This window comes from Caretta caretta, chromosome 1, assembly GCF_965140235.1.
Source record: "Caretta caretta isolate rCarCar2 chromosome 1, rCarCar1.hap1, whole genome shotgun sequence".
NCBI classification, from domain to species: domain Eukaryota; kingdom Metazoa; phylum Chordata; order Testudines; family Cheloniidae; genus Caretta; species Caretta caretta.
Window position 1 is genome coordinate 236413291 of NC_134206.1, and position 14193 is coordinate 236427483.

Below are 14193 nucleotides of genomic sequence, written 5' to 3' on the forward strand. Positions count from 1 at the left end.
TATTTTCTTGCTCACACTTTCTGTGTATGTGACATATGAGATGACATGTCTTTGTTTGCAGTCCTTTGTTTTCTCTGAGGAGCTAGTCTATGGGTGTTCCCCAGAATCACAACATGTTTCAATAACAAACATATAGCAAATCTTCTAACTCCATATACAAAGTTGACACACACTTTTTAACAAGACAATGATGTTCAGCAGATTAGGACTATTCAAATAATACCTCACAAGGCATACTTTGTACAACATATGACCATATACAAGTGGTGAAACTTGAGTTACAGGGTGTTACAGTGTGTCACAGAGGGTAGTCCCACAAAAATCAAACTGGGAGGTTCATATATAATTGTGAATATTTCACACTGCCTTAGGGAATTAATGTATAAAATTCAAACAAGTATTTTATTAATGGTTAAAAAAAAGCAAGTAATGATAATATAGGGACAAGGGTCTGTCTGCAACTCATTTTGCCAGAAAGCCAGTTCTTATTTTATACATTTTTAAAAACTACAGCTAATCTTTTACTCTGTGTCAAGGGAGGCAAAATGGGCCTGATCCTCAGTTTGTGTAAATCAGTATAGCTCCATTATAGTCCATGAAGCTACATTGATTTACACTGGCTGAAAGTCTCTATCAATATGACTAAAACTGCCAGGTTACATATTGGCTTTAGATTGTATCAAGTGTCATATATGCACTTAGATCTCCGCTTGGGTAGAAACTGTCTGCTCATAGGTGGTTCTGAACGGACAGACTAAGGTTCCACAGCAGATGAATGGACCACTTACTAGCTGAATTTTCATCCTGCTTCCTCATGCCTTGTTTTGATTCAGCCATGTCAACCTTGACTGCTTCACCAAACAATTCCTTGCATCTTCATAGGTCTAGCTGTTCTTTCAGACATGGCTTGCAGCTCAGGTACTTTTTCTCTGGTCAGTGTACCAGGTCCACATGTCAAGTAAATCTGACATTTGGGTGTTTGATATGTCCTTCCCCCTCCCTCCTCCCCAATGCTGGGAGTACTTCTAAATTGTCTTCAGAGATACAGTATATAAATAGATGTAAGCAGTGTCAGGATGAGCTCCACCCTGACATCTGGTGGTGAGGTGTGGCAAGTTGTGGAAAAGAACTTTAGGGGCTGATCTCATTTGCATAGGCACACCCACCCCGCCTAGAATGAGACCATAGCTGCCCAAATGGTCACTTTGGCTGCTGTGGGATCCCCAGTGTCTCTGTTATTGGGGCAGGAAGAATAAATTGTTATTACCCTGATTATGGGAACTGTGCTTGGCCTTTTGTTATGATGGAGGGACTCACCATCAACTAAGTAGCACTCACTAGGCAAGGACCATGGGTTCCAAAACTGTGTGAATTGAGAGAGGCTGGGGATAAGTATTAATACTTGGTGGCATGGGCCCCTTGGTGAGGGCCTTACTTGCTAATTGGACTTCCTCCTGTCTCCACTGTGGAATATCAGAGCTAATTTTGATTTCATTAGAAGTCTAGTTACAGGCTGCTGAGTTCGTTAATGGTGCACCAGCACTGAGGCTCCCCTACTACAAGCTGAATTCACCAAAGAGCTGAAATCACTGAGTGTTGTGTTAAGTAGTGGGGGAGCCTGAAGAGATATTGTGGAGCAGTTTGCGGGATGGCTGGAGTGCCTTGTGGACAGGCTGGTAGAGCAGTTCATAGGACGGCGGGAGCTGCTGGTGGGACGCGGAGCAGTTTGTGGACCGGCTGGTGGAGCAGTTCGTGGGACGGCAGGAGCTGCTTGTGGGCCGCAGAGCAGAGCTGAGCGAAGCAGTTTGTGGGGCGGCTGGCGGAGCGGAGCCGAGCCCTATGGAGCTGTGGGGCGGTCAGCTTCAGATCATGTAAGGTGCCTCTAACCCCTGCCCCCATCTCTACCCAGGTTGGGAGGTAAAGCTCTGCAGATAAACTTTTGAACTCTGGGGCTGCCCTGACCAGGTACAGGGACTTTTGGGTCATTGGACTTCTGGGACTTTAGGTGATTTGGGGTTGCTGGACTCAAGAAACAAAGGGAAAGGGCATGCCCCAATTTGCTTGGGGTGGGTTTTTTTGCTCATGGGTTGTGTTATGAATCCTGTTGGTGGTGTTTCCCCAACATAATGCCACATTGTTTCTCTCTGTTATTAAGAGGCTTTTTGCTACACTCAGACTATGTGCTTGTGAGAGGGGAAGTATTGCCTCTTGGAGGCGCCCAGCGGGGGTGGTATATATTTGTCCCAGGTCACTGGGTGGGGGCTCAAGCCGGTTTGCATTGTGTTATTGGAATGGATCCCCTAGATATTGAACCCGGCCCTTGTTGCTGCCAACTCTGACGGGCAGAAGAGTTACATAGATATATTCCAGCCTCTCTTCAAGCAGGTCTGCACTTAAAACGCTTCAGCCACAGTAGCACTTCAGTGAAGACAATACCCATGCCGATGGGAGGGCTTGTCCCATCAGCATGGGCACTCCATCTCCACGACAGGCAGTAGAGATATTGCCAGGCGAAGCCCTCCTGTAGACAGCACTCTGTCAACACCAGGGGCTAGGTTGGTTTAACTGTGGATTTTTCACACCCCTGACTGACGTAATTAAACTGACCTAATTTCCTAGGGTAGACCTGGCTTTAGGCTTAGAAATTTAGGGAAGACACTCTTCATGATAATCTCTTTTCTCACTAAATCACAGACATAATACATTTTCTGCCTCAGTTCATTGTGTTTGACTATTAATTTTCTTTTGGCCCTTCTAAACTTATACTAATTGTTATTAGGGTTGTCAATTTTGGTTGGACATATTCCTGGATGTTTCGTCCCATGACTTCCAGTCAATCCTGGAGGGTTGGCAACCCGATTTATTATTGTTTCTAGCTATCCTTTGTTACAGTATCTTTCTTTCTTTCTCTCAACCATGGTGCTATAGTACTTTTGCAACTTCTTCTCTTTTGTTTTGCTTTTGGTTCTGAGCACTTATCCTTTCCTTAGTTTTCTCTGTCTTCTCTGATGTTCAGATTTTTATCTATTGCTTACAAACTTACGGCTTGGTTAGGAAAGTCTAGGCTATTATTAGTCCTTTTCGCAATTACTCAAATTGCTAGGAAGGGTATCTTCTCCAATTAGCCCAGGATGTATTGGTTTGGGCCAAAGCAAAGTGAGTCCAGTGGTCTCCTTATAATGATTTAGGTTTCTAGAGGCTTTTATGAGGGTGACAGGTAAACCTCCCTCTCTCTGCAATGTTTGCCTGATAAAATGTCATGGCAACTTCACGTTCAGCTAATTTTAACCCTGAACATGAAGCCCTTTTTTGTAAAGGCAAGCATTTTGAAACTGGGGTGCCAAAAGTGAGGCATCTGAATAAGAGTGGCTTGGTTTTCAAAAGGGCTAAGCAACTGGGGAAATATGGGAGACCAGCCCCTCTGAAAAAAAATCAGGCCATGTTTATCAGGTGGCTAAAATGGATTTACATGCCTCTTTCGGGGCACCCAAGTTTTGAAAATTGCAGCCAAAGTAAATAACTGTAAAAGGCAGTTGAAATTCATTAATATCCATTTCCCCACTTCCCAGCACAAATGTAGCAGCAGTACACGCTGCAGTGCTTTGTAGTCAGAGTGGGCCAAGAGGAAGCCAGTGAAACGTGTTTGCTTTGCCTCACCACAGATTCCTCCACTCCTGCTACAGTTCTCCCCTAGATAAGACAGAAGAAAACCAAGTTGGTAACATGCTGAGTTGCTGTGCAGCCACATGGAGGCCTTGCCAACGGGAGCCTGACTCCCTCTGGAACCATGCTGCCCAAAGCGGAACTGTTGGAAAGAAGGAAGGGAGAATGTGCTGGCTTGTCTCTCTGTGCACAAGGGGGCATCCTTCCCTGTAGGTAGCTTGCCCACATACCCCTGAGTGCAGAGGGTCACAGCCTCTGAAACCTGCAACACTCCAAATCCCTTTCATCAGTGGGGTTGATTCACTTGGCACAATTTTCTTTCTTCCTTCCTGCTCCCCATGGGTTTCTATCCCATTTGTTTGAGACCAGTGCATTTTAAATGTAGCTTTCAATGCATCTTTTCATGGGTTGTGGTTTTTGGATTGTAGCTTCTCACCTAAAAATTTGACCATGAGTCACCACTGGGAACAGGTTATCCCCTAACTTATATTAATAAATAATACATTGGGCAATATTAATGTCAGCCATGCAAGTCCAAAGAATTACCACTGTCCCTCAAAACAAAGAAAGAATTAACTCTAGGGTTTTACAGATAAGTGAGATAGCTCATCCATTCAGCTTGCAGAGGTCTTCTTACTGACACATCTGGATCAATCAAAACGTGGGTTGCTGAGAAAACAGCAAGGAAATAGCCTAGTTAAATGCAGTGTGCCATCCCCCTTGCCCTATAGCCACAAATAAATCTCACTTCAATTGAAAAATTCTCCTGCTGTTTCCCTTAGGTATTATTATAATTAAGCCCTGGTCTACACTAGGACTTTAGGTCGAATTTAGCAGCGTTAAATCGGTGTAAACCTGCAAACGTCCACACAATGAAGCCCTTTATTTCGACTAAAAGGGCTCTTAAAATCGATTTCCTTACTCCACCCCTGACAAGTGGATTAGCGCTTAAATCGACCTTGCCTGCTCGAATTTGGGGTACTGTGGACACAATTAGATGGTATTGACCTCCGGGAGCTATCCCAGAGTGCTCCATTGTGACCGCTCTGGACAGCACTCTCAACTCAGATGCACTGGCCAGGTAGACAGGAAAAGAACCGCGAACTTTTAAATCTCATTTCCTGTTTGGCCAGCGTGGCAAGCTGCAGGTGACCATGATGGAGTCCCAGAATCGCAAAAGAGCTCCAGCATGGACTGAACGGGAGGTACGGGATCTGATCGCTGTTTGGGGAGAGGAATCCGTGCTATCAGAACTCCGTTCCAGTTTTCGAAATGCCAAAACCTTTGTCAAAATCTCCCAGGGCATGAAGGACAGAGGCCATAACAGGGACCCGAAGCAGTGCCGCGTGAAACTGAAGGAGCTGAGGCAAGCCTACCAGAAAACCAGAGGGGCGAACGGCCGCTCCGGGTCAGAGCCCCAAACATGCCGCTTCTATGATGAGCTGCATGCCATTTTAGGGGGTTCAGCCACCACTACCCCAGCCGTGTTGTTTGACTCCTTCAATGGAGACGATATGGAAGCAGGTTTTGGGGACGAAGAAGATGATGATGATGATGAGGTTGTAGATAGCTCACAGCAAGTGGAGAAACCGGTTTTCCCGACAGCCAGGAACTGTTTCTCACCCTGGACCTGGAGCCAGTACCCCCTGAACCCACCCAAGGCTGCCTCCTGGACCCAGCAGGCGGAGAAGGGACCTCCGGTGAGTGTACCTTTCAAAATACTATACATGGTTTAAAAGCAAGCATGTGAAAGGATTACTTTGCCCTGGCATTCGCGGTTCTCCTGGATGTACTCCTAAAGCCTTTGCAAAAGGTTTCTGGGGAGGGCAGCCTTATTGCGTCCTTCATGGTAGGACACTTTACCACTCCAGGCCAGTAACACGTACTCGGGAATCATTGTAGAACAAAGCATTGCAGTGTATGTTTGCTGGCATTCAAACAACATCCGTTCTTTATCTCTCTGTGTTATCCTCAGGAGAGTGAGATATAATTCATGGTCACCTGGTTGAAATAGAGTGCTTTTCTTCAGGGGACACTCAGAGGAGCCCATTCCTGCTGGGCTGTTTGCCTGTGGCTAAACAGAAATGTTCCCCGCTGTTAGCCACAGGGAGGGGGGAAGGTTGAGGGGGTAGTCACGCGGTGGGGGGAGGCAAAATGCGACCTTGTAACGAAAGCACATGTGCTATGTATGTAATGTTAACTGTAAGGTTTACCCTGAAAGAGTGTAGCCACTGTTTTATAAAATGTCTCTTTAAATACCGCTGTCCCTTTTTTTTTCTCCACCAGCTGCATGTGTTTCAATGATCACAGGATCTTCTCCTTCCCAGAGGCTAGTGAAGCTTAGAAAGAAAAAAAAATGCACTCGCGATGAAATGTTCTCTGAGCTCATGCTGTCCTCCCACACTGACAGAGCACAGACGAATGCGTGGAGGCAAATAATGTCCGAGTGCAGGAAAGCACAAAATGACCGGGAGGAGAGGTGGTGGGCTGAAGAGAGTAAGTGGCAGGCTGAAGACAGGGCTGAAGCTCAAATGTGGCAGCAGCGTGATGAGAGGAGGCAGGATTCAATGCTGAGGCTGCTGGAGGACCAAACCAGTATGCTCCAGTGTATGGTTGAGCTGCAGCAAAGGCAGCTGGAGCACAGACTGCCACTGCAGCCCCTCTGTAACCAACTGCCCTCCTCCCCAAGTTCCATAGCCTCCACACCCAGACACCCAAGAACGCGGTGGGGGGGCCTCCGGCCAACCAGCCACTCCACCACAGAGGATTGCCCCCAAAAAAGAAGGCTGTCATTCAATAAATTTTAAAGTTGTAAACTTTTAAAGTGCTGTGCTTAAAGTGCTGTGTGGCATTTTCCTTCCCTCCTCCACCACCCCTCCTGGGCTACCTTGGTAGTCATCCCCCTATTTGTGTGATGAATCAATAAAGAATGCATGAATGTGAAGCAACAATGACTTTATTGCCTCTGCAAGCAGTGATTGAAGGGAGGAGGGGCGGGTGGTTAGCTTACAGGGAAGTAGAGTGAACCAAGGGGCGGGGGGTTTCATCAAGGAGAAACAAACAGAACTTTCACACCGTAGCCTGGCCAGTCATGAAACTGGTTTTCAAAGCTTCTCTGATGCATACCACGCCCTCCTGTGCTCTTCTAACCGCCCTGGTGTCTGGCTGCGCGTAACCAGCAGCCAGGCGATTTGCCTCAACCTCCCACCCCGCCATAAACGTCTCCCCCTTACTCTCACAGATATTGTGGAGCACACAGCAAGCAGTAATAACAGTGGGAATATTGGTTTCGCTGAGGTCTAAGTGAGTCAGTAAACTGCACCAACGCGCCTTTAAACGTCCAAATGCACATTCTACCACCATTCTGCACTTGCTCAGCCTGTAGTTGAACAGTTCCTGACTACTGTCCAGGCTGCCTGTGTACAGCTTCATGAGCCATGGCATTAAGGGGTAGGCTGGGTCCCCAAGGATACATATAGGCATTTCAACATCCCCAACAGTAAACAGTTATTTTCTGGTCTGGGAATAAAGTCCCTTCCTGCAGCTTTTGAAACAGACCAGAGTTCCTGAAGATGCGAGCGTCATGTACCTTTCCCGGCCATCCCACGTTGATGTTGGTGAAACGTCCCTTGTGATCCACCAGAGCTTGCAGCACTATCGAAAAGTACCCCTTGCGGTTTACATACTCGGCGGCTTGGTGCTCCGGTGCCAAGATAGGGATATGGGTTCCGTCTATGGCCCCACCACAGTTAGGGAATCCCATTGCAGCAAAGCCATCCACTATGACCTGCACATTTCCCAGGGTCACTACCCTTGATATCAGCAGATCTTTGATTGCGTGGGCTACTTGCATCACAGCAGCCCCCACAGTAGATTTGCCCACTCCAAATTGATTCCCAACTGACTGGTAGCTGTCTGGTGTTGCAAGCTTCCACAGGGCTATCGCCACTCGCTTCTCAACTGTGAGGGCTGCTCTCATCTTGGTATTCATGCGCCTCAGGGCAGGGGAAAGCAAGTCACAAAGTTCCATGAAAGTGCCCTTATGCATGCGAAAGTTTCGCAGCCACTGGGAATCGTCCCAGACCTGCAACACTATGCGGTCCCACCAGTCTGTGCTTGTTTGCCGAGCCCAGAATTGGCGTTCCACAGCATGAACCTGCCCCATTAGCACCATGATGCATGCATTGTCAGGGCCCATGCTTTCAGAGAAATCTGTGTCCATGTCCTGATCACTCACGTGACCGTGCTGACGTCGCCTCCTCGCCCGGTATCGCTTTGCCAGGTTCTGGTGCTGCATATACTGCTGGATAATGTGTGTGGTGTTTAATGTGCTCCTAATTGCCAAAGTGAGCTGAGCGGCCTCCATGCTTGCCTTGGTATGGCGTCCGCACAGAAAAAAGGCGTGGAACGATTGTCTGCCATTGCTCTGACGGAGGGAGGGGCGACTGACGACATGGCTTACAGGGTTGGCTTCAGGGAGCTAAAATCAACAAAGGGGGTGTCTTTACATCAAGGAGTATTTCAGGCAGGACTTCACAGAGGGTTCCAATAAGAAATGGTGCACCTAAGTTATTGTTCTTATTGGAACAAGGAGGTTAGCCTGGCCTCTGATTGATACATGGCTAGATTTACCTCGCTGCACCTTCTCTGTGAGTGACTGCAGTGTGACCTAGAGGAATGAGTCCCCTAGACAGGGGAGGAGGCAAATGAGTACAAAACAAATCTGGTCTATTTCTTGTTTTGATCCACTCCATCTATCTTTTACATCTTTGGCTGGCAGCAGACGGTGCAGAAGGACTGCTAGCCATCCTCATCTCTTGCCTGCCTGGCAGAAGATGGTACAATACGACTGCTAGCAATCTGTATCGCCTGCCTGCTCACCATAAGACGGTTCAATAGGACTGACTGCAGGACTAAAGAGAATGACCTGGTCAAGTCACTCCAAATTTAGTCCCTGCGCCCATGTCTGCCCAGGCGCTCCCAGCCAACGTGGCCAGGAGCACCTCGGACACGACGAGGATGACTACCAGTCATACTGCACCGTCTACTGCCAGAAGGCAAGGGGTTGCTGCTACTGTGTAGCAAAGCCGTACCGCGTCTGCCAGCACCCAGGAGACATAGGGTGACGGTTACTTGAGCGGGCTCCATGCTTGCAGTGGTATGGCGTCTGCACAGGTAACTCAGGAAAAAAGGCGTGAAAAGATTGTCTGCCCTTGCTTTCATGGAGGGAGGGAGGGAACGGGGGCCTGACGATATGTATCCAGAACCACCCGCGACAATGTTTTAGCCCCATCAGGCATTGGGATCTCAACCCAGAATTCCAATGGGCAGCGGAGACTGCGGGAACTGTGGGATAGCTATCCACAGTGCAACGTTCCGGAAGTCGACTCTAGCCTCGGTACTGTGGAAGCACTCCGCTGAGTTAATGCATTTAATGCACTTAGAGCATTTTCTGTGGGGACACACACACTCGAATATATAAAACCGATTTCTAAAAAACCGACTTCTATAAATTCGACCTTATTCCGTAGTGTAGACATACCCTAAGATTATTATAGCAGGCAATACTGCAATTTCTGAACAGATCAATAGGTCTTGCACAACACACTTTATTATGACCCTTTATTCCTGGAAGCGGCTAATATCCAGTCCTCTGTACTCTGAGTCTGCTAGTGACATGTTTTCCTCAGAATCCATCCATTGCTGTAACACTGTTCTTCAGGCTCTAGCCTTTTATTTAAATAATGATGGGTTTCTAGTACTGGCAGTTGTATAGTGAGATTTTCAAAGGCAACTAGGGGCTTAACTTATTGAAAATCCCACTAGGTGGCTATTTGCATTTCTAGGCACCGAAATACCTTTAAGTGTAAACAGTGTAGTATTGTCTTCCTGAGTCCTGCAGACAGCCTGAAACTATACCTCTCTCTGAGAGGTGTGTCCTGCCCTGTGTAACTTCTTTGGGGTTTAGAAAGCATGTCCCCTTTAAATCTTTTTCCTGAGAGGGCGGGGGAGTGCTTATTGTTCCAGAAGGAGGAAGTTCTGTTGGGGGAGGACGGGGGGGAGCACAGAAAGAGGGGAGAGTGACAGGTGTGTGTGTCAGGAGCTCCAGACAGAAGGGCTGCAGCAAGCAAGACCTCAGAGTGAAGCAGCTGAGAACCTGCCTGAAGCCTGGGAGGGACAGAGCAGCTGATCAGGGACACCCTGAGACAGGAGCCAGTGGAGCATTGTACCAGGGAGGAATTACCCGAGAAGGACAAACTGGAGCTGGACCCAGTATCACTGCTGCCCAGAGCTGTAGAGGGTGACCAGATGTCCCGATTTTATAGGGACAGTCCCGATTTTGGGGTCTTTTTCTTATATAGGCTCCTATTAACCCCCACCCCTGTCCCGATTTTTCACATTTGCTGCCTGGTCACCCTAGAGCTATATGGGGCCGTGAGTATTGGGGCTTGTGACTTTGCATTGGGAATAAGGAGGGAGGCTGTACCTAGTTAACTGGAGAGGTTGTCGCTCCGTGTGGCTTTGCAGAGAGCAGCAGAAGAGGGCACTGGAGGGGTTTGTTGGGGAAAGTTTACTGGCACCAAAGATGACCAGGAGCACCCAAGACTCACCACTGGACTGGAACTTTGCCCAGGACTCCTGAACTCTGTGTGCAGACACATTGCTTGGTGTCTGCCCTTTCAGGCTGTGCTACCACTGGGCCTGTGGGGCCTTGTGTTGAATGCAACCCTGTTTTACCGCTCTCCTTATCTTTCCCCCTGTTGTTTTTCTCCTTTCATCCCTCTGTAAGTAAATATTTTCCTTTTCTATATTCACTGTATGCATTGTACACATTCCGGTGTGTGTGTGTTCACTTTGGGGGGTTTGGAACAGGTGTTCCTGGGGTGAAATGGACTTTCCCTGCTGCATTCCTGCATGCACCTTCTCTTGGCCAGAGCTGCCTGCAGAGCAGAATCCATCTTGGCCACAAGGGCGCTGAAGTTACACCCGTCTTCTCAATGATCAGGTAACTCTGAAACCTAAAGATGATTGGTATAAGCAACTTTGTTAACTATTTCACTGATGACCATTTCAAGAAAAACATCCAGTAAATGGACCCTTTGGTAATAATATATGTAATGCTGACAGACCCTGGTCATCAGGATTGAATCTGGGATCTCCAGAGCTAAATGCATGAGCCTCAACTGCATCAGCTAAAAGCCATATGGCTCTTAACTAAGGCTGTAGAGTAGACTCATTCATCTCTAAGTGGTCTCGGTACCATTAGAGGGGATAGACCACCACACACCCAGAAGGTGTGTGGATTACACATTTGCTAATATAGAACTGTGTGTGGTAATAACATTAGTAATTTCTTTACAGTTTTGTTTTATTGCATTCATGTGTCCAAAAATTAGACAAATGGAAAGGGAAAAGGTTATTTTATGTTTCAATGTCAAGTCTTGGACTCCCGTGCTGTGATCCCTATTCAATCAACACCCTAATTGTAGGGAAGTTTCAGGCACTTGATGTCTAAAACAGCTATGAAACCTAAGGGATTCTAACAGGATTGAATCCAATAGCATGAAAAGCTACTTCAACAGTATTTTAAATATGCTGATCAAAAGGAAGCCTCTAGTCCAGGATATTTTGTTTAGGTTTAGCAATGGTTTTGAAACAGATATTATAGACTGTCTCAAAGAAATCTAGAGCTCAACTTTCCTAAAAACAATGAGGATTAGGATTTGGTATATGACAAACATGATAGATTTGGGCTCCAATAGTCAGGTAGTTAATATTATTATTCTTTGAGTGCCCTCTACTGGCTGTTATATGGCACAGTAACAGAGGTCAGCTTCAGAATAAAATAGCCTAAAATGTGTGGGTTTTGCGTTGAAAACATAAAGTCACTACAAAGCTGAAAACATTTCACTGATCAACTTAGTAAAGAATTTAGTCTAAGTTTTATAAAATGTTATAACTTTGAACTCACTTAATAATCTTCATTTTAAACTTTCTTTTAAAGAGAAAAATAATAAAATAATTATCAATGTACTTAAAGATATGATGGATGAATCAGTCACGATTTCAAAATTAGGTGCCTACAATTAGACTCCTAAGTCCATATTTAGACACCTAAATCAGTGCCCCATAATTTACTTCATGGGTAGTCTCATTGAAAGTAATGTGATAAATTTGGAATAAGCTAATACAAAACAGTATGAAGAGTATCAGAAGCTGGTCTTTTTTTGGCTTTAATATTAGTAAAATTGTGGTAAACTTTGAATTTGAATGCTTTTGCAATGGGGTGGGATTTTCCAAAACCACGTAAGTTAGGAGGACAAGTTCCACTGACTTCCTCAGAGGTGCTTTTGAAAACCGCCTTTTTTTTTTTTTTTTAACTGCTAGTTTTGAAAATGAAATCTTGAAAGTATAGATCCTGGTTTGTTGTGGAGAGTTTTTTTGCATTCTTTAAAAATAAATTATTCAAGTTTTGCTGCTTTCCTGTGGATGTCTAGATAGCTCCTTTTAGGCAGAGGAACAGTAAAACTGAGTATACCCAGCGTAATGTCAAAATCTACAAAGTAAAGAAAAATAATTGATTTTTTTCAGTTATTTCATTTACAGCAAACTTAGGTGCTTCTTACAACTAGAGCAGTTGAAAATTTTCCAATAGAACAGTTTGGAAAACGCTGATTCAATGAAATTGAAACATTTTGTAGGAACATATTGATTTCATCAACATTTTCAACAGGAAATTAATGAAATGATTGGTTTTGATAAGGTGGAAATATTGCATTTTGATAAAGTTAACATGTTTTGTTTCAGTAAGGTCGAAATGTTTTATTTTGACTTTATTGGTTCAAGTTTATATCATATTATCATTTATAAAAGCAATATAATATAAAAGTAAAAATTTTATGACATTTATATTATAAATGATAATGTAATAGGACATAAAAGTTGTAATTATGTCAAAACCAAATGTTTCGATAAGGTTCTTTTGATGTTTCCTAAACAAAATATTTTGAAATTTTCATTTCACAGTAAAAATCTTGAAATTTCAACTTTTTGTTCCAATTCAGGATGAAAGCAAAACTTGAAATGCTGGAGTTTCTGATGGAACAGAAATTCCATTTGATAACCAGCTCTCCTTACAACGTTAGTAGGCACAACATTTTCAGTTGGAAATATGATTTTTCAAGTTGAGTGTCCCTGAGGACGCAGGAGGAAAAGAGGGTTTGGGCCTTCCACCTAGCTATTCCCTAGCAGGCCAGAGTTCAGAAAACTACACTAGCTTCTTACTGTACTGTGCAGACCCTTGCAACTATGCAAGTCCTTTTGACTTCAGTGGGCTCAGTACAGGTGGATCTGTGGGCAGGACTGGGGCCTTCCAGTGTAGTATTTGGAATGCAGTTACTGTGCCAGAAACCACATTCAAGCCATTTAAAAATTACAAACAGTTGCAATTAACAATGCCAAACAGGATTTTCCCTCATTAGTTAATTAATGGAATTTGTTGTGTCTGTCATTGATAAGCAGGTTCATATAAGGTAGTTAAATATAAATCATATGTGCACCTAACTGCCCTTGTCATTGACTATGTGTTCATTCTGGTTTTTCATTCTGAGCAGTGTTATTGTTTTATTCAGGACATTCTGAAAGTTGATTTTAAAAGATGCTGTCCTGATTCATGCAACATGGACGTAAGTGGTTTTTCTAAATACATGATTCTTTTTCCACATCGGAAGAACCTGATAAATATTCACTGCTCTTTGAGTTAGCTTCTTTGTTCATAGGAACGCTTTCTTGCCCTCCATTTTCTGTGGATTTGGGACCCCTTGCTTGGTACTGTTTCTTCACCATTGTATAAAACAGGAAAGCTAAGAAGTAGGATGGTAGTCTGAAGCCTGCTGTTAGGCCAAGGTAGGTATACCTGTGAAGGGAGAAGACAAAAGGTAGTTCTCCTAATATAAACAAACTTCAAAAGAACTGCAAGTACTAACATTACCTATAAACGGATCTTTTCAGGAATGGTACAAAAATAAAAAATGCACAGTAGTCCCTGAACTCTTTAATACAATAGTTAAGGAGACAAAATCTAAAGCGACCTTGTGAATGGTGCTATAAAGTGGACATTTTCACTTTTTGTTTACACTGTGATTTATGCCTTTGAAAATATGTGTACAGTAATAATCAATCATTTCTCCTCTACTCCTGCTGAATTTGTAGGAGCTTCTGGGGCCAGGATTCCTGCAGCACCTGTATGTGTCATGGGCTCCCTAGTCCTGGCTACTCTGCATATAAATAAAAATCCTCATGTGGCCATCAAGAGTTGCATGAAATAAAACAAATGTGAAAAAAAAAAACAGTTGCTTTGAGTATTCTTCAGGCAGATATTTTTTGGTTGTGCTTAAAAAGCATTTCTCTACCATGTCCTCAGCTGCCCAATAGCTTTTATTTTTCATTTGTTCACACATTAAACATGGCCAATAAAGCAAAATTGGCAGTCTTCCCAATGTGCATGGTAGGCACTGTGAATTTGGATGT

General features: G+C 44.6%; 1 protein-coding gene across 2 annotated transcripts in view; it reads right to left on the bottom strand.

Annotated features, from left to right (window-relative positions):
• Nucleotides 1-10421: 10421 nt before the first annotated feature.
• SLCO1B3 (solute carrier organic anion transporter family member 1B3) overlaps nt 10422-14193 on the bottom strand; it is a 49964-nt gene continuing 46192 nt past the window's right edge. For both annotated transcript variants that reach the window (XM_048827151.2, XM_048827145.2), the window contains exon 16: nt 10422-13579. In XM_048827151.2, coding sequence (XP_048683108.1) covers nt 13363-13579 — 217 coding nt within the window. In that variant the 3' untranslated portion in view covers nt 10422-13362. The remainder of the gene's footprint in view (nt 13580-14193) is intronic.